Below are 21,363 nucleotides of genomic sequence, written 5' to 3'. Positions count from 1 at the left end.
ATACGCGCGACTGGCTGTTGATTATACGTCCACTTTTCAACATGTTGTAACAGAGTTAGTACTATATAACAACAAACACAAAAATCGAGTCAAATCACTATGTTTAAATTAATGTCCAAAATAGAAGAGCCATAGTTAACGTAATAGTAAACAATATATATCAAACTTAAACGAGCGCACAGTCAACTTCACAAGATGAGGAACGAAAAACTGCGCAGTGCGCGCGGGGACGCTTCAGTCATGTGCCGCTTGGTCAGATACATCAACTCAGACTCATTATTTAGAACCCATTTTGAGAACCAAGCTCATTCTTTGCAGTAAAGATAACTACACAATATTTAATTTCGATATTCAGTAAAAAAATGGTTACAGCTCTATTATAAAAAAAAAAAAGACTGAGAACGTAACTGTTTTTGGAACGTTTCGCAACAATTATAAATTGCATGATACTATGAAGTAAGCGCAAAAAGAATACTCGCGATATATTCTTTCATATTATTTAACGTCCCAAAAAAATTTACGTATTTTTTAAAACACTGTATGTAATTAATTTTTATTTTTTTGTTTCTTTCATTTTTGTTCCAAGTTACATTCTATGGTCTTGCACAAATGTCAAAACGGGCCTATTACATTTTTCCGACTATAACATAGGAAATGAAAAAAAAACGATTATTCTTAAGTTTTATTTGTTGATTTAAAATATAATTATTTTATAACAAAAAAATGAATTGGACAATCGTTTTATGTTACGATCAATCCATATAAATACATTTTAGATTTTTTTCAAATTGCTGTCCGATCGCCTATTGAGTTTATTTCAATATTTGGCGTTATTTGATGGAAACTTTCCAAAATGGCTAGATTTTGGTGTCAACTGAGATACGGAATAGCCCTGAAGTTAAACTAAGTATTTATATTTACTTTATTTATATTGTTTCATTTTAAGTAAATAATCGGCAAGAGAGAAGAACTTGCAGAACGAATGGCCAATAAAAAAATGCTCGTATTCTTACTTTCTTATACTCTTTCTTTTATTAAATCGTTCGACTGTGACTACACTTTATTCAACCAAAAAATTTTTACCGACCACCCACTAAAGTTACTCCCGATTAACTTGACAGTACTTACGGCTTATTACTTACAGCGTCGCCATTTTTATTTCCTACTCCTATGCCTATTACGGTTTTTTTAGCAAGATCTACATCGGCCACATTATTTTCTTTATTAGGATTTAAAAGGTCTACGTTAATTAGAGCTTCTCCGGTATTAGATCCCTGGCTACTTGGTGCGGTATTGCTACTAGCGGTTTGCGAAGGTGAACTTCCACCATCACCTAAGCTTACGCCTACTACGGGTTTTTTTACAAGATCAACCTCTGCTACGTTATTTTTTTTATTGGGGTTAAGAAGATCTACGTTTATTAAACCTTCATCGTTGCCCCCATTGGAACTTCGACCATTTGGATAGTAACTATTTGTACCCTGGGATGCACCACCGCCTCCTCCTAATCCAACACCTAATAGATGTTGTCTAGCAAGATCAAGATCTAAGACGTTATCGTTTTTATTTGGATTTAGCAAGTCAAGGTTTAGTCCACCGTCCGAATGGGAATAACTAGATCCTCCGTTGTGGCCAGATCCTCCGTTATGGCCAGATCCACCGTTATGGCCAGACCCTCCGTTGTAGCCTGATCCTCCGTTATAGCCAGGATTTGGATTGTTATTTGTACCACTTGGATTGGGACAGTGGCAGTTGCTACGACTTAACGCTTGTGTAGTGAGTGTAATTAAAGCGTTCACTAAATTCATAATAAGATCATCTGCATTGCTAATGCCGCCGTTTGATGCAGGCGTTGCAGTGCAGCATTCCTTTTCTTCCAACGCTCGCACAAGAGTCACTAGAGCGCCGAGATCTTCACAAGAGCAACTGCAACTCAAGTCCCGATGGATGTTTTGCATGGGATGTATATTACTGCGCATCCGACTGATAGGATGGCCATGGGCAACCTGCTTGAAATTAAAAAACAATATGAATACTTACAATAAATTTAAAACCTTATGCATACCAATGGATTCATTGATGCGCATTTACTTACATAAAAATATTTCCTCAACTAACATAACCTAGCAATTCTTGACCAACCCGGGAATCGAACCCAGTTCCTCGTGATCGTAGTTGAACATGCTAATAATTCGACCAATGAGGCCGATGATACCTCTATTGCTGCTAAATCAGTCGCACGTAAACCTATAAACTACTGTATGTGTATCGATGTTTCGTAATAGTAAAAAGTCTGTCTCTTACGTAGAAGTGGTTCGGATGTTCGCCTTCGGGTCAAGAGGTACTGGGTTCGTTGCAATCAAAAATATTACAAATATTAAGTTAGACCGTGAAGAAGTTCTCAAGGCTTGTTCGGAGTTAGGAAATTGGCACTTTCCAGCCCCATAATCGTTAAACTCCGCCATCCCACATTTAGGCAGTGTGGTGGGCTTATGCTCTAACTTCCTATTTTATAAGAGAGGCTTCCTGTTATCAGATATGTGGGCTAATAAGGGTAATGGTTGGGGATAAAAAGGATAATTGGTCAATAAAGAAGTACTAAATTAACTCACCGCGATGAATGCAAATGCAAAAACTGAAAAAGTTATAGTAGTTATTCCGTTCATTTTATTGGGTATTCCATGAAGGTGGCACATATAACAGACGATGTCTTTATATAGACTTTACAATCGGAAACATTACCACATACCGTTTAGATTGCATGACAAAGTAACCTATTTATTAAAAATATTTTTATATTGCGTAACTCGATTATTTTATTTAAACGTACACCTGCGCACGTAGTTGTATGTGGTTTATCTTTTTATTGTTCTTAGACAAAAAACTTTTGTCTTTCGGTTATTGAATTAACATGTTTTCATTATCGCCAACCCGCATTGGAGTAGCGTGGTCGGCCAAAGTTTTACAAAGGTCACAACCGCGCCGTACGTTTACCGCCGTAGTCTTGATTACTTAAATTTCATGACTATGAATGATAAATAATAGTAAGTTTTACGTAAAGTTATGTAATAGATAAATTGAATTACGTACAGCCATGATGGGTCATATAGATAGCATGTTTAGACCTTCGTACGCATTAGAATTTTTTCTAGCGATGATATCTTCATTGACGATGATAAGTTCCTACTTACTTTACTTCTACCAATTTGATCTTAATATATATGTTGTATAACATACATATGACTATAAAGTATAAAATAATTCAATACGAGTAGTTGTGTATGTACCTTCTACTGTACTGAATCCTAATAGTACGAGAAGTCCGGCAGGGTGATTACGTATCTCGCGACAGGCATGCGACAGGAGTAAATCTTGCAATCACTTCTGTCAAATGTCACTATTTAATACAATTAATAAACAAAAGTGACGTTTGACAGCAGGGATTGCAAGATTTACGCCTGTCGCAAGCCTCTCGCGAGATACGTAATCACCCTGCGGATTAGTTTAGTTGGAAGACTGGACTAGTTCATGATCGCTATTCGCTACCTCTGACTTATTTCAATGCAAATTAATATCATTTATTTTAACTGAAGCATGCGTGAGAGTTCCCTTAATGTTCTCAAGGGTCTGGGAAGTCTACCAATCCGCACGTGATGGACCACGGCTTTTAACCCTTCTCATTCTGAGACTCGCACCCTGTAGTGGGCCGGTAATGAGTTTATTCGAGATAGTTGATGATGATTAGTTCATAGAGCTCTTTGTTGTGAGCCAGAACAAGCCGAGCAACTAATTGTAAGAAAAGTTACTGAAGGAGTCAGGAAACTACATACAACACATATGTAAGCAAATCTGCCTTTGTATGTACATTTGGTTAAAGAAAAAAAGGTATCCACGTTCAGACGGGTCAAAAATTATGCATAATCTGTGGTCGGTATAAGTTGGAGTACGAATTCAAAATTACAGGAACCCAGATAAAAACGGATGGTGATATGAAATGGCGAGAAAAATAGAGATACAGAGTATAGTCAGAAGTGTCAAGGTTAAGATTGAAGACGTTATCTCTTTGTAGTACTAAATAAAAAGTGTGCTATAAGTTCAGATAGTATGTTTGAGTTTATAAAGAGCTATGTTTTAATAAGGGATACTGAAGCAGTTAAACGTTTAACATATAAATATGGGCAGTGGCGTGCACAGGGTTTTCGACCAGGGTATGCATTAAGCAGAAACCTGGAAAAATTCCCCTTCAATACGAGTTATATAAAACAATTTGGGTATGCAGTGCTTTTGTGCATATATGTAGTGCACGCCACTGAATATGGGGTTTTCTTTTATATATATGTTGTATGTAGAGCCTAGCGGGTAACGCTTCCGAGGTTCTTGATGCTCTTAACTTTCTGAGTTATGTGCGTTTAAGCACTTCTCATTCTGAGAGCCGTGTCCCCCGATGATGATAATAATGATGATATATGCAAAGCAAACTGGGAGGTGCATCATGTTTTACAAAGAAAAAACACGCATAAACATGACCATCTCGATTTCAAAATTATACCTACATATATACCTACATTATACCTACAACTCTCAATTTAACTAAGACTAGGTTCTGAAAAATATGGACACAGGACCAAAGCGGCGAAGGCAAACGAACCCACGTTATAAAGCAAACTTATTTTCCGTGTTAACTTTTGGGTTAGTAGGTACACATTTATTATGACCCCCAAAATTAAGTACTTTACCTCAGGCGCATCTACAAACTGTCTGCGTGTCGTGAAGTTTTTTTTTCTGGAATTACGTTAGTTTTAATTTTTTATTAAAAAGCTACTAGTATTATTATACGCGTACGATTCACTATTAGGTACGTGCCGAACTACACTGTGTACCTACCTATAAGAATGACATTATTATGTACCGTTAGTAGGAATAGTAACATACCTACAACAGTAAATACCGCTTTGCTTACTTCTGCCGCCAAGCAGTATTGCTGTGTTCCGGTTTGAAGGGCGTGGTTATTGGTGTAATAACGGCACACCGCACATGAGGCCTCACACCTACGTCTCAGGGTGACCGAAACGTGGGCGGCAATTTGAAGGACGTTTTCCTTGCATGCCCTGCGAAGTCTATTTATAGGTAGCCATCTACTTGGGCCTTCATTATTAATATAAAAAATTATCGGAACTTATTTGTAAGCACGACTGAACAGATTTTATGGCAGCTTTGGGTTGGGCTGACAGAAGATAATTTTTATCTAAAAACCTTAAATAATAAAATTTCCAGATGGACATTAGAGACGTTTATGCTTGGATATAGCCGTGATATAAAGGAAGATGACCTTTACGCACCGTTACCCGAACACAGATCTGATATGTTGGGTAAATACACTTCTGTACCCTTTATTTTGTTTTCGGGGAAGAATCTTTCATCTTTTTGGGGGTCTGATTAGCGAAGGGTCGCAGTCAGCTTCGTATCCTTCGTCTACAGATAATTCAGCTGCACTCGCGTTTCCAGTCCACAGTCGGATGTTACATAGCGTGGACTCTTTTTGCGACTTGCGCCTATTCCTTTGCAGTTTCAGTACCCAAATAAGAACACGTAAGGATCGAAAATAAATTTAGAGACACAGAAGAGAGTGTCAAATCAGAACTCTAGCCTCGTTTTGAGAAACTATGCTCAGAAAAGCAAGAACATCCTACTCATTAGTAACAAATGATAATAATAAAAATACGATTATCTTAAATATTTAAGGAGATGCAATGCAAACTGCATGGGAACAGGAGGTTGAAAACACAGGTTTCCAAGGTGAAGAAAGAAAACCAAGCCTAATGAAAGTATTGTGCAAGGTTTTTGGTTTTGAGCTTGTGCTTTATGGACTGATTCTGGCCGCTATGGAGTTTTTAATAAGGTACGTCTCAGTATACCCAATCTCAAAAGTATCAATCCCAGTATCGTCTCAATATAAGTCTTATGTCGATAACTCTGTGAACTAGTGCCGTAACTAGGGCGGTCCAGCGATGCCCTTTAATGGACACATCCTGGAGGGACGAAGAAATGACAAGAATGAGTCTTGTAAAATTTTTCAAGAACATTTTGTCGAGGGCGCAATTATTGAAGGACACACCGGGCGCAAAGAAGACTGCTTAGCACTTAGCAGGTATACGTGTTAACAGCATTTTCACAAGATGGTTCTCTTTCAATTCGTTACAAATCATAGTAAGCTATCGCGCGATCAGTAATTCCCGCAGGTAGCATAGAAAGAAATGAAATTAAGCCAGCTGAAACATGGTATTCTGAAATTTTCCCCAGGCAGTCTATCGACCAATGAATTCACCAGTAGATATAATTTCACATATACGCCAAACCACGGAAGCATCGTTTTGACTAACTCGAATAGCTCCCTCACTCTGTGTGGACGCACGTCGATTTAAGATGTACTCTTTTGTCTAGATTGCAGCAACCGTTATTCCTTGGTCTATTGCTGCGATATTATAGTCCAGCCCAAGATTTTTATAACAATACGTAAGTCTCCAAGAATTTCCATCTTAAAAGCTTGCCTCGACAACTTTGTAAGATTTAAGAGTTAACAATTGTGACCCTTTTAGTAAAGCATTACCTTACTTTGGTTTCCAGAGCAACTAGCAATACGTATTTTTCTCGCCTATTTAAATATTACGACGTGTCGAGTGGCATTACGTGGGGCGAGGCGGTTTTCTTCTCTTTTGGCCTAATCTTCTGTAGCATGGCGAATGTTATGATACAACATCCTTTTATGATGGGAGTTATGCATCTAGGTATGAAAATGCGCGTCGGAGTTTGCAGTCTCATTTATAGGAAGGTAATTTTTACGTTGATATAAAAAAATAAAAAAAAGGCAACTAACCATTGTAAAATTCATTTTATATTGACTAACCTCTCCAAAAACCCCATACATATAACTAATTATTTTAAAAAGTTTGCTAGATAAAGGTAGCGCATCTCTGTAAAAAACATAGCTATAACAACTTATTACAACTTAATCATTTCACCATTGCACTTTCGTCCTACAAAATAATTTCACACGCAGACCAAAAATTCATCTTAGTAACCCACAACACAAGGTACTCTTACTTTGGAGCTAGATGGCGATGACTGTATTGTCGTAGTATATTTATTCTCGTAGAATTATCTTCCTCTCGTCCACTTTAAAAGCTAGGTCCATCGTAATCGGATAACTCAAGGCGGAGGTCATCGTCATTAATAATGCTATGTATTATCACAGGCTTTAAAAGTGAATCTCCAAGCGATGTCGGAAAACAGAGGTGGATTAGTTGTTAACTTGATGGCGAACGATGTGAACCGCTTTGACTCCGGACCACTTTTCATCCATTACCTGTGGATAGGGCCCATTGAAACCTTGGTACAACTTAAGTTTTGTTCTCTCTAAATCAAGTTTCGTAATTTTTCTGGTTCCCTACCCAAAGAGTGAAACGGGACCCAATTACAAGGACTCCGCTGACCGTCCGTCTGTCTGTCTGTCCGACTATTACCAGGCTGTATCTTAGGAACTGTGATACACAGTAACTGTTGGAATTTTTACAGATCATATAAGTATTTCTGTTGCCCCTTTAACAACAGATACTAAAAAACGGAATAAAATAAATATTTAAAGGGGCTCCCATACAACCTAGGTACTTACATGATTTTGTTGCCATTTTTATGGATAATCGTATTGGAACCTTCGTGCGCGAGTCCGACTCACACTTGGCCGGTTTTTCTAAACATTGGTCCGGAAGATCTAGTATATTGTAATCATATAAAATAATACTATAATAAATATCTAATCGTATAAAATATTACTATATTGTAATCATTAAAAATTACTTAACAAAATACATTTCGTGCACGACTATACAATATACATATAGGTACCTCGTGCGCAAATCCTGATGGGGGATTTTGAGGTGCTCCTAAAATTTGGTTGGTGATCAAACCTTTAGTTTTTGTGTTACCGGAATCGACCAATTGATCTATTTCTAACAGAACTAGTTTCCTCTCAATCCATTTACCATGTGAGTCCCACGGAACAATGAAGTCCACCGTTAAACGGTAGCTTCAGAATTTCAATGTTAATTTAAATAATAAAAAAATCCTTTTAATTTCAAGCTTATGACCGCGTATTTATATCGGGAGATGGGCATATCTGCAGTCTATGGTGCATTGATGATTGTAGCTGCGGTACCATTCCAAAGTGAGTTTAATTTGGTTCCTAAGTTTATTTAGTTTTTTTTATTGGATATATATTTTTTTTTTAACTTAGAAGTTAAAAAAAAAATCTTGAGCAAAGTGTATAGTGAGGGTGGGTCTGGATGCCCTTTGCTCGTTTATATTTTCCATTCGCATCTTAAAATTTCACTAGCTCACTCCCAATTACTGTTCCATAAAAAAATAAGCCATTTATGTTTTTAAATTGGCAAGCCGATGGCATGCCCTTGTGCTTTCATAGGTTTTTGTAATGCGTCATTCGCTTAGCGTTTGATTCAAGTAAGAAAATGCCAAACGATCTCATAATAATTTATTTTAAAGTATTCCTCGGCACTCGTACATCTCACTACAGAAGAAAAACAGCTTTGAAATCCGATGAAAGAGTGAGATTGATGGAGGAAATAGTGATGGGGATTGAGGTTATAAAAATGTACACCTGGGAGAAACCGTTCAGGAAGATCATTGATACTGTGAGGCGGTAAGGGATTTTCCACATTCCTGATATAGAACCACTTAGGTATCCGAGCTATTCCACGTACCTACCAATCTATAACTTAAACCCTTTCAAGATACACTTAATATACATACATACCCGAATTTAGACCTAATTTTATAAGAACAAACTTAACTTAGGCCTTCTGAAGTTAAACGTTAAAGCTTAGTAGTTTGATCCAAAACGAAAGGTCTAAGCTATTACTTGTCTATTCTTTCTTTGGCACCATATCAACCCATTACCGGCCCACTACGGGTACAGGTCTCTTCCACAATGAGGTTTTGGCCGTAGTCCACCACGCTGGCCCAGAGCGAATTGATGGACTCTACACGCCTTTGAGGTAAATATAGATAATACTCAGGCGTGCAGGTTTCCTCACGATGTTTTCCTTCACCGTTTAAGCAAGTGATATTTTAATAGCCTAAAGCGCACATAACTTATAAAATTTAGAGGGTTCAGTAGGATTCGAACTTGGCACCCCGAAAGTGAAACCGAAGCCGTTACCACTAGGCAGTAGGCTATCTCCACTTTTATTTTGTGTTTAGGCTAATGATACCTAATGACAGACTAAGTAGCTTTTCTATTATTTTTACAATTAAACTATACCTATTTAATTTAAACATGTTTTAAAAAGTTTTAATGATTAATTGATCGGTGGATTAACGGTAAGTGTAGAGAAAACATGGTTGATATCCAGTATTCCCTACATTATTGGCGTAACTTTAACCGCTTCTAATCCGCTCTAAAGAGGAATTACTTTTACCCGTTTTTTCATTGATGCTACGCTTTTATTAGTCATAGCGTGTCCTTTCTCGATAAATGGACCATCCAACACAAATTAGATCAAACAAACTTTTCAGCTTTATAATATTAGTATAGGTCTGTTACTTGTTAGGTAATTTTACGTACTCGTTTTAGTTATTAATTTTACAGGCAAGAGGTGCATTATATCAAGATGACATCTTATATACGTGGCATGGTGATGTCTTTTATCATGTTCACGGCTCGATTCAGCATTTTCATCACAGTGCTACTTTATGTAGTCTATGTGAACCGTATCACAGTGGAGAACGTGTTCTTTCTCACCTGTTATTACAATATCCTCAAACAGACTATGACGCTGTTCTTTCCACAGGCTGTTGGACAAGTAAGTAACTTTTTTACGAAATTTTCAATCACGTAAACATTGCAAATAGTTTTTTTTACATCCCTTTTTATTCCCTATGACAAATGTCTGCAAATAATGTGTGGCTTAACTAAATATTAGTCGATAGCGCTAGATTTGGGTCAACTTGGGTGGGTTGACTTGGGTCAACGTAGCTTACGTTGACCCAAGTCAGTAAATGGATGAGTGCCCGTCCTTTGAAGCTTAAAATATAATTTGGTATCCATAAGTCTCAGCTCTCACCACTAACTTCTGGTCGCTAACTAGTTTTCTTTTATTTATAGATTGCAGAAATGAACGTGGCTGTGCAGAGGATTAATGACTTTTTACTGAGTGAGGAATGCAGACTTCCATCCAGGACCCAGTCATCCGAATTACCACTGCCTCACAATAAGCCTAAGAAACGTGTAACTATACCACGTTAGTTGCCTAGTACTGTAAAAAGTCTATAAGTATTGAGAAATATCGATTAAGAGTGAGTACATTAAGAGAACACTATAGCGACGGATGCTTCATATCTTTATATACCTATATATTTCTTGTGTGCGTGTGTATGTCACTGAACTCTTCCTAAACGGCTGGCCCATTTGAATCATTTTTGGTATGCGTTTGGGTGGCACCTTTTTTCACGTTCACGTTTCGGTGGATTCACAAATCAGCCCGACATATGTGGTCCGCTAATAGAATCTATATTATAGAATCTATATTATAGATCCATAAGTACAAGATATTCTCGCTCTTAATCAAGGAGTCGTTTCGATTATTGAAATACTTAAACATCAGATTACAATAGATCTCACATGTGTTGTCTGCATATCTTAGGCTAGGGCTTTTGGCGGAACAGTTGTAAAATAAAAATCCGAAGTACGGGATATATGGCTCTAAAGCGAGTGAAATAAAGTAAATTTCACTTTTACGGTATAGTCTGATATTCGAAAACGACTCTTCTATTACGAGTAAGCAAATCTTGTACTAATGCTACTGCATTCTTACGTCAGAGAGATATATATCCCATGGAGACGTATGCACTTTAGTTCATTAAATATTATATACCTTTTTCCCCACCAATCACAATATGGTTACTGTCTCAAGAGCGTTAAGCACTTCACATCTTTTAGGGAAGAGCCCTCCACCTAAGGCTACTAATTGCTAAGGTACAGAGACTTTTTCCCTGGTTGAAACACTTTTTTTTTTGTAATAATTGACGGAGCAGTTGGTCAACCTGATGGTGTAAAAACAATCGCCTATAGACAGAGCCTGCAAGGAATATCTACGTCCTACAACGTGCCGCTCTGTGTCAATTATCCAGCAGGGCTAGCACGGGCAGGAGACAAAAATTATATCTCCCGATTATATCCCCCCTGATAAGGGATATCATTAACGTGTCCACCTGCTAAACCATTGGAATATGGAATAGGAGAAGTTTACCCCCGTTTTTTAATACACATATATTATTTGGATATTATTTCCACTTGTGCGCCAGTGCTCTGAGAGTTGATAAATCTGTGGGAAAAGATAAATTTATATCCTTTCCCCGGGGATATAATGACGGCCCATGCTAGCCGTGCTGAGGCGTAGGTGTTAACTGTTTAGCCTCATGTACCTGTAATTAAGGTACGAAATTAAGCACTTATATATATATATATATATTTTATTTATATATTTGTATAATTTTAAATATTATTCATTGCACCACCTACCTCTTTTCTATGTTTTTTTTTACGCCATTGGTTGCCTGGAAGAAATCGCTATGTAGCGATAAGGTCACCAAATTGTACTCTCTTGATATGTATTTATATCTCTGTAAGTACTTTTTTTCTTTGGTGTACAATAAAAGTGTATTCATTCATTCACTCGAATACATTCCTTGTCACCCTTCCAAGCACATCACTAAAGACAGCTTTAAATATGTACCTACCTAAAAACCTGAAACCTTGATTTTTAAATATTAGATAGAAGCAGGCGTTGCAAAATTCCATGATATATTATGAAAATTAAGTTTTATTTGCTATACTCCGCGGAAAGCAGCAGAATCTGTAAGTATAGTGTAATTTAAAATTTCTTCAATCGTTATACTCCACGCCAAACAGATCTTTGGCAGTGCTCTCTATGCACGTTTCGCTCCGACACAAAGTAATTATGAATTATTACCTTTATTATTTCTTAGTGAATCCCGTGCGCCCGCCTAAAAGACGTTCTCCTAGAACTGAGCCTAACACTTCCACTATTAAGTCCCAGGACAAGCCTAAAGGTTAATATCACTGCTGTAACTATCTAATATAAATATTTTAAATTCCTACATAAGAATACGCATTAAAATAGATTTGTACAAATAGAATTGCGCAAAGACCAAATAGCCATCAAGTTTGATGAGGCTTGCAGCCGTTGGATAAAATCATCGGCTAAGGATGATGTCAAGGATATTACTTTAAGTGTAAGTATTCTCCTATCTGCAATATTACCTATTATTTCAGCACTGCTAGCATGGGCAGGAGACATTTTTCTCCCCAAAGAAAAAACTAAATTTGATCTTCTCCCACAACTTTATCAACTCTCCGAGCATTGTAGCATAAGTGAAGATAACATCCAAATAATATGCGAGTAGATGCGAGTGCGATAAACGAGGGTGAACTTCTCCCATTCGCTGTTGCCGGGCTTTGACAGGTGGCCACGTTCGTTTGATTCTTTGCAAGAGGATATAATCGGGGGGCTAGCCGTGCAGGACTCAGGAAATAACTCAATAGACGAAAGCATATGTTAGAAAGTAGTAATGGAAATAGAGAATTATTAAAAGATCCATCATTTAATTCTTTACGGGTTATAACGGCAGCAACATAATTATCATCATTACCCATTACCAGCCCACTAAATGGCACGGGTCTCCTCTCAGAATGAGAAAGGCCTTAGTCTACCACGCTGGCCGAGTGCGGATTAGGATTTACGCGCCGTTAAGAACATTACGGAAATCTACCAGGCATGCAGGTTTTCTCGCGATATTCTCCTTCACTGTTTAAAGAAACTAATATTTAAATTACTTAAACTAAAATAAAAAACGCACATAGTTCCGAAAAGGCGGTGGTGGGAGTCGGGGCTCGAACTCGGTCTCCACGAAAGGAGGCGAGACTGATTTTATTTTATTAATTAACAGATTTACGGTGGTTCGTTAACAACAATCATCGGAGCGGTAGGCTCTGGTAAGTCTACATTACTTCAAATGATGCTAAGCGAACTTCCATGTTCAACGGGCAGTATGGATATAATGGGCAGTGTGAGTTATGCCAGTCAAGACCCTTGGCTTTTTGTTGGTTAGTTGGTTTTACTATAAACACACCATTATAGAGGCTATGGTAGTGCCATGTGGTGAAGGCAGATTAGAATACAGTTGTCCCCACCCCTCCACTTCCCGCGGGTACCGTATATAACGGAGAACGGGCAGCAGCGTCCTCTGTGCTATTACTACCATCTACTACAATCACAAACCCGTCTGCCCAGCAGTGTGGTTATGGGCAGACCCCATATTCAGAGAGGCCTCGAGTCCATTAGTGGACTGTTAATGATGAACCTGCCAAGAACCCTTGCGTAACTTTTCAGCCTCCTGAATTCCTTCGATAAGAAACCAACTAATGCCCGAAGGCAAAGAAGGTTTTGTTTGCCTTTGTGCATTAAACACATTCGTCATCAAAACTTTTTTAGGGTCGGTTCGTCAAAACATTCTTTTTGGCCAGCCATTCGTTAAATCACGTTACATGGAGGTGTGCAAGGTGTGTGCTCTCGAAAGGGACATATCTTTGTTTCCGCATGGAGACAAAACTATTGTTGGAGAGCGAGGAGTATCTCTCAGTGGAGGACAACGTGCTAGAATAAACTTAGCAAGAGCTGTGTACAAAGAGGTGATAAATTTACCAGATTAAATTCTTAACAATTATGTCACATAACCTAATCTGGATTTAAATACCTTCTAGGCCGATATTTACTTGCTAGATGATCCGTTATCAGCTGTAGATACACAGGTTGCAAGACACATATTCGAAAATTGTATTAAAGGGTAAGCCAAATTAATCCATTGTCCAGTAAGAACTACCACTGTAAAAAAATTTATAACGAAAGACTGCTTTAAATCGTAATTACTTCAGATACTTGGAGAGCAAAACCGTGATACTAGTGACACACCAGCTACAATTTATAAAATCTGTCGACCAGATAGTAATTGTGGAGAAAGGCAAAATTATCGCAGATGGAGACTATAACGATTTAACTGTAAGACAAACCCTCAAAATATTCAGTTATTTATTATTTATAATATTATAACTAATAATGGATTTGCTGATTTAGAAACAGGAGTTACCAATAATACAGTTGATGCAAGACAAATCCCACGAAATGCGTAAAGAGGATAACTCATCTCCAAACAAGTTTTTACAAGGCACGAGCAATCTCAGTATAAAACGGTCACATTGGTCCCATTGGTCAATTATGTTTGATACAATAGTAAGCAATCCAACTTCCTACTAATATTATAAATGTAAAAGTGTGGATTCTTGTTACTCAATCACGCAAAAACGGCTGAGCGGATTTGGATAAAATTTGGCATACAGTAGCCTTTGACATGGAAAAGATATAGGCTACCTTTTATCCCAATTCTTTAAGCGGTTTCCAAGGGAAAATTGAAAATTGTTTACGAGCTAAGCCGCGGGCAGATAGCTTTGAAATTTGGTATGCATGTCACCTATGCTATGAAAAGGACATGTACTTTCTACACCGATCTCTCAAATAAGTAGTTCCCGTGGTAGGATTCAAAATTGTTTACGAACGAAGCTAGTATATTATAATCTATACTCATCTCGATCGCTAAATTAAAATATAACATTTCATTACATTTAATATTTTCGAGGTGTTAATAAAATAGTCAAGAGACCTGCGTTTATTTGATGTTAGAATAAAATTTTAGATTAAAAATTATTAGTAGAATAAACAATTAAAAGACAATACGACAAGGATAGATAAGACCGATAAATAATATGTTAAAATAAGTCCAAGTAAGCATTGTTTGTCTGATGTGACTTGATGTTGTGAAATTTTCAGGATCAGAAACGGGAAGAAGAGGCGCAGATCGTGGGAAGAGTGAAAGGATCAGTTTACAAGGAATACTTCTCGGCTGATTCAGCTTATATTTTCGTAGCCCTCGTATTTTGTATGTTCGTTTTGGCACAATTTTTTGCAAGCGCAAGCGATTATTGGATTAGTCGATGGTAATGTGTTTCATAACAATTTCCTGGATATAATTGAATAAGGGATACGGGAACTTAATAAATACGGGATGGCCCAGGGTGATTCTTAATGGTTAAAATCTTTACTTTTGCACATTTTATTATAAACATAATGGACCTTGCTGATTTTCTCTTATTTTAGGAGTAATGCAGAGGATCATTTAACTGGTGACAAAACGATGGATAATCTTCTGTGGTCACAACACGGTTTGAGGAGAAAGGACTTTGCACTCATATTCGGTGTGCTAACCATAGCGACAATTGTTGTAGCGTTAATTCGTGCATTTCTATTCTTCTCTTTGTGCATGAAGTCTTCAATAAAGTTTGTATCATTTTATTCTCTGTTTGCCTTCTAAAAATGTACCTATTCAAATTACAAAGATCATATCAAGTCTTCTTTAATTCTTCACGTACCCTCATCAGACTTAATTGCAGGTTACATGACAACATGTTTGAGCGAATATCACTTTCACCAATGAGCTTCTTTCACGCAAACCCTTCAGGTAGAATTCTTAATCGTTTCAGTAAAGATATGGGATCAGTAGATGAATTACTACCTCAAGCAATGCTTGATTGTTTTCAGGTGAGAATGAAAAATATTTTGATTCTCTATGGCTTTCTCCGTCATACTCACAACTTTTACAATTCTTACATCAGAACAAACTTTACAAAAAAAATTCAGTTACGAGAATTAAAATAAATAATATTAAATAGAAGTTCAATTTTCAGTAAGTTTTTTATGCACAGTAAGGCAAAAACTGGCCCCAAAAAAAGAATGGCCTGCAGAGAATCAGGACCCAGGACCCTGATTTTTTAATGTAACCTTTATTAAGGCAGAGAGAAGTCAGGATATTTGTATGATATTCTTTATGGGATAACAAATCCGCAGAGGCTAGTAGTTGATTGCGAGGCTCTGTATTATCGTTACAAAATCACAATATAGTTGCCATAGTATTACAGCTATTATGAGTTTATATTTAAACATCTACTCCTCTGTCTACAGATAATGTTAAACTTAGTTGGTGTCCTCATAGTGATACTGATGACAGAAATGGCTCTTCTAATACCAATAGCAGCAGCACTTATTATATTTTACATATTCCGTCTGATTTACGTCCGTACAACTAGTGCTATAAAACGATTGGAAGGAATAAGTATATCTTGACTTCTTTTAACTAACGGACTCTAGCATTGCTATACTTATTATTATTAGTAGGTATTCAAACTGAAACCTCTTTATCTTCATCTTCAATACTCACAATAAAGGTATATTATTTTTTGACTTTTCTGGAGACAACTTGTCCGAATAAAAAATACAATACCTGTAAATGAACTAGTACAATTCCTTTTTTTTCGCTAGCCCGAAGCCCCGTTTTTGGACACGTAAACGCAACAATCCAAGGCCTGCCTACGATTCGCTCTTTCGGTGCAGAACAACTCCTTGTTCTTGAGTTTGATCGCCATCAGGACTTGCACAGCGCGGCTTGGTATCTCTTCATCACTTGCAGCCGCGCGTTTGGCTACTTCCTCGATGTTATTTGTTTGCTGTTTATTATGTGTGTGACCTTCAGCTGCTTAATGAAGACTGGTTTGTTCCTTATATTATAACGTTCGTGTTGATATTGGTAGAAACTACGTCATTCAACTTTGTCCAAAGCTCTGACGGAGTCATCGGGGTACTCATCAAAGGGATGTAATTTCTCAGGGAACTGCAAAATAATACGGGTTCCTACTGCGCCTATCGGCCGTCAATATATGATGCAGGATTTTTCACATAATATTTCAAGATACGCACCGAAACGAAAAATTTGCAGTGCAACTGCAATAACTTCTTAATAAATTTCCTAATTAATTCATTTCTTTACTTTTGTGTTTCTAAGATCTGCCGAATATAAGCAACGCATACGTTACTTCTGGAAGTAGAGATGTAAGTACTTTAATGATTTTATTTCCGCCAACAGGCATAGAAGGTAGCAAAGTAGGACTGATAATAACTCAATCTATTTCGCTCACCGGCATCTTTCAATGGGGCATGAGACAATCGGCCGAGATGGAAAACCAAATGACCAGCGTCGAAAGAGTACTAGAATATACTAAATTACCGCAAGAGGTAACACCTGATGTGAGTTTTTATGTGGTCTGCCCAACATCTTGCGCTACGACCGCGATGTCTCTGTCCTTTGATATACATACTACGTAATAATAAAATAAACGCCATTACTACACAATGTCCATTTATTTTATTTATTTATTTAAACAACTTTATTGCATAATAAAGTAAACACACACAGGAACTCTTATTTTAACGTAAATTATGTGCAAAAGGCGGCCTTATCACTAAAAGTGATCTCTTCGAGGCTACCTTAACTAATGGAATAAGGCAATGAGAGACGGGAAATCACAATTCTATAAAAAAAAATACAAAAATAATTAAATAAAATAATAAATGTAATAATATATATAAATATTTATATAATTATATATATGCATAAATACATATAATAGTCCACAATAGTTATAAGCATTTCTCTATCAGACGCCAGACCAAAAGCCACCAGAAGACTGGCCAACAGATGGCGCGATACAATTTGAACATCTAAGTTTGAGATATTCACCCAGTGGCGACCATGTCCTTAACGATTTACAGTTCAACATTCTTCCGCAAGAAAAGGTATGTCTTTAACCAATAACAAATATCCTTCAATTAAAAATCGAATGCCAGAAAAGACTCTTTTTTTTCTTTTGCAATAGTTTCTCTCACTTGCCGTCAAAGAATTGTGTGCATGGAAACACTGTAACGTAAGGACTTCTGTGGCCTTATTGGTATTCCATAGTATGGGAACTAGGGCTTGCAAACAAGAAATAAGTTTTTTTTTTAAATAATAGTGATGATAATATTTTATTGAGCTATCTTGTTATATTTGAAGTCAAGCTAAAATAGGTCAATGTCTGCTTTTAGATATCTGAAACATTTACCTATGCCCCAAGCATAAATATTAAGTAACCAGATGGTTACTGACTATTTGAAATGAAATTAAAGAAATCAAATAAAAATTTATTTGTCCACTTACAACAATAGCAGATTAGGCGGAAAACTTCTGTTAAGTTTAACACCTGTGCCAGAAGATCTTGCTCTTCACACAAAAAATACATTTTTTTCAAATTATTTATATACTTAATACATTTTTTTTACATGCATATAAAACGTGCAGGATGAGTTATTAGTCTTTTGGGTTTAGCTTCGTTTACTGGGTTTTTAATACGAAAAAAGTTTTTTATGTATTTTTGGATCTTAATATTTATAGATAGGTATCGTCGGAAGAACTGGTGCGGGAAAATCATCCATAATACAAGCTTTATTCCGATTAGCTTATTTGGATGGAACGATCAATATTGACGGAATCGACATCACTTCTATTGGAATAAATTATTTAAGGCAGAAGATATCCATAATACCACAGGTAAACACAATACTTCAAGAATATTAATCTCTTTATTTGTATACTACAACATTAACATATACAAAATATAATAAAAACAGAAACATAAAGAAAGAAGTAGAATGCAAGAGGCGGCCTTTTCGCTTAATAGCGATCTCTGCCGGGCAACCTTTGAATTAGAAAAAAAAATTAATCACTAATCCTTCGAACTTTTTAGGAACCCGTATTATTTAGCGGTTCTCTGAGAAAAAATTTAGATCCCTTTGATGAGTACCCAGATGTTTTGTTGCTTAGAGCTTTGGACAAAGTCAAACTTCTTTCAGAAGATGAAAATGTTGGTAAGAATAAAATTAAGTATTTGGATAGAAGTAGGCGTTATTTGGCGGAACTCCATGATACGATTAACACTAAGCTTAATTTTCAGTGCAATCTATAATACTTTTAATCTTTATACAATATTCTCTACGCATGTGCAATACAAATATCAAGAAATGATAATTTTTCCTGTTTTTCGAAGAGTATAGCAAATTAAGCTTTCTTCTTATTTCAAATGAAGTTTTGTACACCTGAATTTAGTAACTTTAAGTATTTGTATCTGTATAACCATGAACTTTCCAATTCCCTATAGCATTTTCTCATATGCCTTTGGTTGTCTGGAACCCTGGAAGAGATCGCTATATAGCGATAAGGCCGCCAAATTGTACGTCCTACTTTATTGTGCTATTGTATATGTATCTCTGTGAATTTTCTGTGTGGTTTACCTACATAATAAGTGTATTCATTCTTCTATTCATTCAACTTTTAAAATAAGTAGGTATAAGAATCTTGATAAGCGTAAGCTGTTAAAAGAAAACAAAAAAATTACGAGGGTTTTTTATAGAGATACTAGATGTGCCCTGCGGCTTCGCCCGCGTAATTTTGGGAGGCAGCGTACTACTACACAATCTACACCTATAGTCATATATGAGATTTTGAGATTTTTTCAATGAAACAGTATACCTAGACTATATTATTTCTCATACCTCCAAGAATATGTATAAAAAGTTTCATGCAGATCGGTTTAGTAGTTTTCGCGTGAGAGCGTAACAAACAAACTTACATTAATATTTATAATATTAGTAGGGATTTTGTCACATGACTTAATTTTAAAAGTCGTGATCTTGAAAGATACATGTGAAATAAAGTTGGAACGGATATTTTCAGAGGCTTTATATAAACAAGTATCAGATTGTGGATCGAACTTCAGTGTCGGCGAACGCCAATTAGTATGCTTGGCACGGGCTATCGTGAATAACGACAAAATCCTTTTGTTGGACGAAGCTACAGCGAATGTGGACGCGCAGACCGACGCTCTCATACAAACAGCGATCAAAGAACATTTCAGAAGTTGTACTGTGCTCACTGTTGCCCATAGGCTGAACACGGTCATTGATTCGGACAAGGTACTAAGACATAGTGGTTTGTGTGACAATACCTACTTGTATGAATATAAAAATGTATAGACGTTTTGCAGGTTTTGCTTCCTAAGGTTGCTCCTGACAAAAGAAGATTCTAAGCAAAAACCAAGTATGTTTAAACCAAGTTGGTTTAAAATAACGTGTAACGTGAACTAAGTGCATAAATTAATATTGTGTTTTTTTAAACGACTGTGAAACAACAGTCTTCGGTAGCACGGAAAAAACGATTTTTTGGTCCCTTAGGCACGGATTGTTTGTATAAGTTAATAAAAATAGTTGTATGTAAGAAATTGTCGCTAAACCTCAAAAATTACCTGTTTATGGTCGCTAAGAGTTTGATAAGTTTTAACCATGGCCAAACATTTTGAACATTTTATGCACAGAATTAAGAACATACAGAAACCGTGTACAAAAATTTAAGCATCTAAAACCACTCCACTTTAGTGGTGTTACTCGACAAGCCGCTTAGTCACTTATAGTATATATAGTATACTGTATAGTCACAATTCCATATAGCACTTGACAGTAAAAAAAAATCCTATATTCTAAACGTTCTCCATAAAATAGGAAATTAGGAAAAGGTTGTAAGCTAGCAACATTCCACGGCGTTTTTACTGTTTTTGGACGTAACGCACTTTATACAATAGATGCTAAATGAGGATTCTGTGTGTTTTTAAATCTATGATTTTATGTTATTTCAGGATCATTATTAGGTAAAAAGTTATGTCTTCCTTTCTGTTATCTATTTGTTTTTGAAAAAAATAGTTACTTTGAGTTACTATGCAACCGCTTTACAATATATTAGTAAAGGGGCGTGTTAAAGTAGATCGTCCGGAGAAATTCTACCGCTGCGCCATGCTTCTTTCTGGAGCGAAGCAGCGTTGTTCCGGCCTTTCCGGTGTTTTTATAGGCACATGAGTTATATAAACACACAGACATTATTATATTATATTTTTATATAATAAACATACACTATCTTTGCGGCTACATGCGATTCGTGTATTGCCGGAAAATATTTATTGTATTATTATTATTATAGTTATAGCAATAAAAATAAAAAATAGTACATACAATTTTTTTGTATTTTTTCCAGATTTTGGTTCTTGACGCGGGATATTTGGTAGAATTTGACCATCCACACTTGTTGCTGCAGAACAGGAAGGGATACTTTCGTAAAATGGTCGCCGAGACCGGACCCGCCATGTCACAACTGTTGCATAAACTTGCTGCAGACGTACGTGATTGTATTTTAGCCATTAAAGCCACTTAGGAAACGTACATACCATGGGATCCGTTCTGAGGGCCT

The 21,363-nt window shown here is 36.6% G+C and overlaps 2 protein-coding genes across 6 annotated transcripts; one reads left to right on the top strand and one right to left on the bottom strand.

Annotated features, from left to right (window-relative positions):
* Positions 1–1,018: 1,018 nt before the first annotated feature.
* LOC120623316 (hyphally regulated cell wall protein 3-like) lies at positions 1,019–2,742 on the bottom strand. Of its 2 annotated transcripts, none has more exons than XM_039889279.1 (2): positions 2,613–2,742; positions 1,019–2,006 (listed from the first exon to the last, which is right to left on the bottom strand). In XM_039889279.1, the coding sequence occupies exons 1-2, from the start codon at positions 2,694–2,696 to the stop codon at positions 1,125–1,127; spliced, it is 966 nt and encodes a 321-aa protein (XP_039745213.1). In that variant the 5' UTR covers positions 2,697–2,742; the 3' UTR covers positions 1,019–1,124. The 2 variants fall into 2 exon arrangements, with proteins under 2 accessions (XP_039745213.1, XP_039745212.1); XM_039889278.1 differs by having other exon boundaries at positions 1,019–2,009; positions 2,613–2,732.
* A 1,844-nt stretch (positions 2,743–4,586) lies between these two features.
* On the top strand, positions 4,587–21,360 carry LOC120623220 (probable multidrug resistance-associated protein lethal(2)03659). 4 transcript variants are annotated; one of them, XM_039889114.1, is made up of 28 exons: positions 4,587–4,689; positions 5,275–5,369; positions 5,743–5,899; positions 6,442–6,513; positions 6,625–6,829; positions 7,253–7,390; positions 8,137–8,221; positions 8,557–8,713; positions 9,662–9,875; positions 10,178–10,313; positions 12,061–12,144; positions 12,230–12,327; positions 13,042–13,087; positions 13,587–13,783; positions 13,856–13,938; positions 14,027–14,150; positions 14,226–14,381; positions 14,976–15,142; positions 15,303–15,482; positions 15,596–15,743; positions 16,164–16,314; positions 16,521–16,748; positions 17,122–17,282; positions 17,697–17,831; positions 18,466–18,621; positions 18,818–18,938; positions 19,804–20,042; positions 21,151–21,360. In XM_039889114.1, exons 1-28 carry the CDS (start codon positions 4,613–4,615, stop codon positions 21,325–21,327), a joined length of 3,987 nt encoding a protein of 1,328 aa, XP_039745048.1. In that variant the 5' UTR covers positions 4,587–4,612; the 3' UTR covers positions 21,328–21,360. The 4 variants fall into 4 exon arrangements, with proteins under 4 accessions (XP_039745048.1, XP_039745046.1, XP_039745049.1 ...); XM_039889112.1 differs by having other exon boundaries at positions 13,042–13,198; XM_039889115.1 differs by lacking the exon at positions 21,151–21,360 and adding an exon at positions 20,114–20,162 and having other exon boundaries at positions 13,042–13,198.
* The last annotated feature ends 3 nt before the right edge of the window (positions 21,361–21,363 follow it).

The sequence above is a fragment of the Pararge aegeria genome, chromosome 4, assembly GCF_905163445.1.
Source record: "Pararge aegeria chromosome 4, ilParAegt1.1, whole genome shotgun sequence".
Taxonomy (NCBI): domain Eukaryota; kingdom Metazoa; phylum Arthropoda; class Insecta; order Lepidoptera; family Nymphalidae; genus Pararge; species Pararge aegeria.
Note: the sequence above shows the minus strand (reverse complement) of the source record. Positions and strands in the feature narration are given on the sequence as shown.

Coding starts and splice junctions, on each gene's coding strand:
- LOC120623316 (XM_039889278.1), bottom strand. CDS start 2,696: ATGTGCCACCTTCATGGAATACCCAATAAAATGAACGGAATAACTACT. Junction 2,010..2,612: donor TTGCATTTGCATTCATCGCG/GTGAGTTAATTT, acceptor TTTAATTTCAAG/CAGGTTGCCCATGGCCATCC.
- LOC120623220 (XM_039889112.1), top strand. CDS start 4,613: ATGGACACAGGACCAAAGCGGCGAAGGCAAACGAACCCACGTTATAAA. Junction 12,328..13,041: donor TCAAGGATATTACTTTAAGT/GTAAGTATTCTC, acceptor ATTAATTAACAG/ATTTACGGTGGTTCGTTAAC. Junction 13,784..13,855: donor CAAGAGCTGTGTACAAAGAG/GTGATAAATTTA, acceptor AATACCTTCTAG/GCCGATATTTACTTGCTAGA.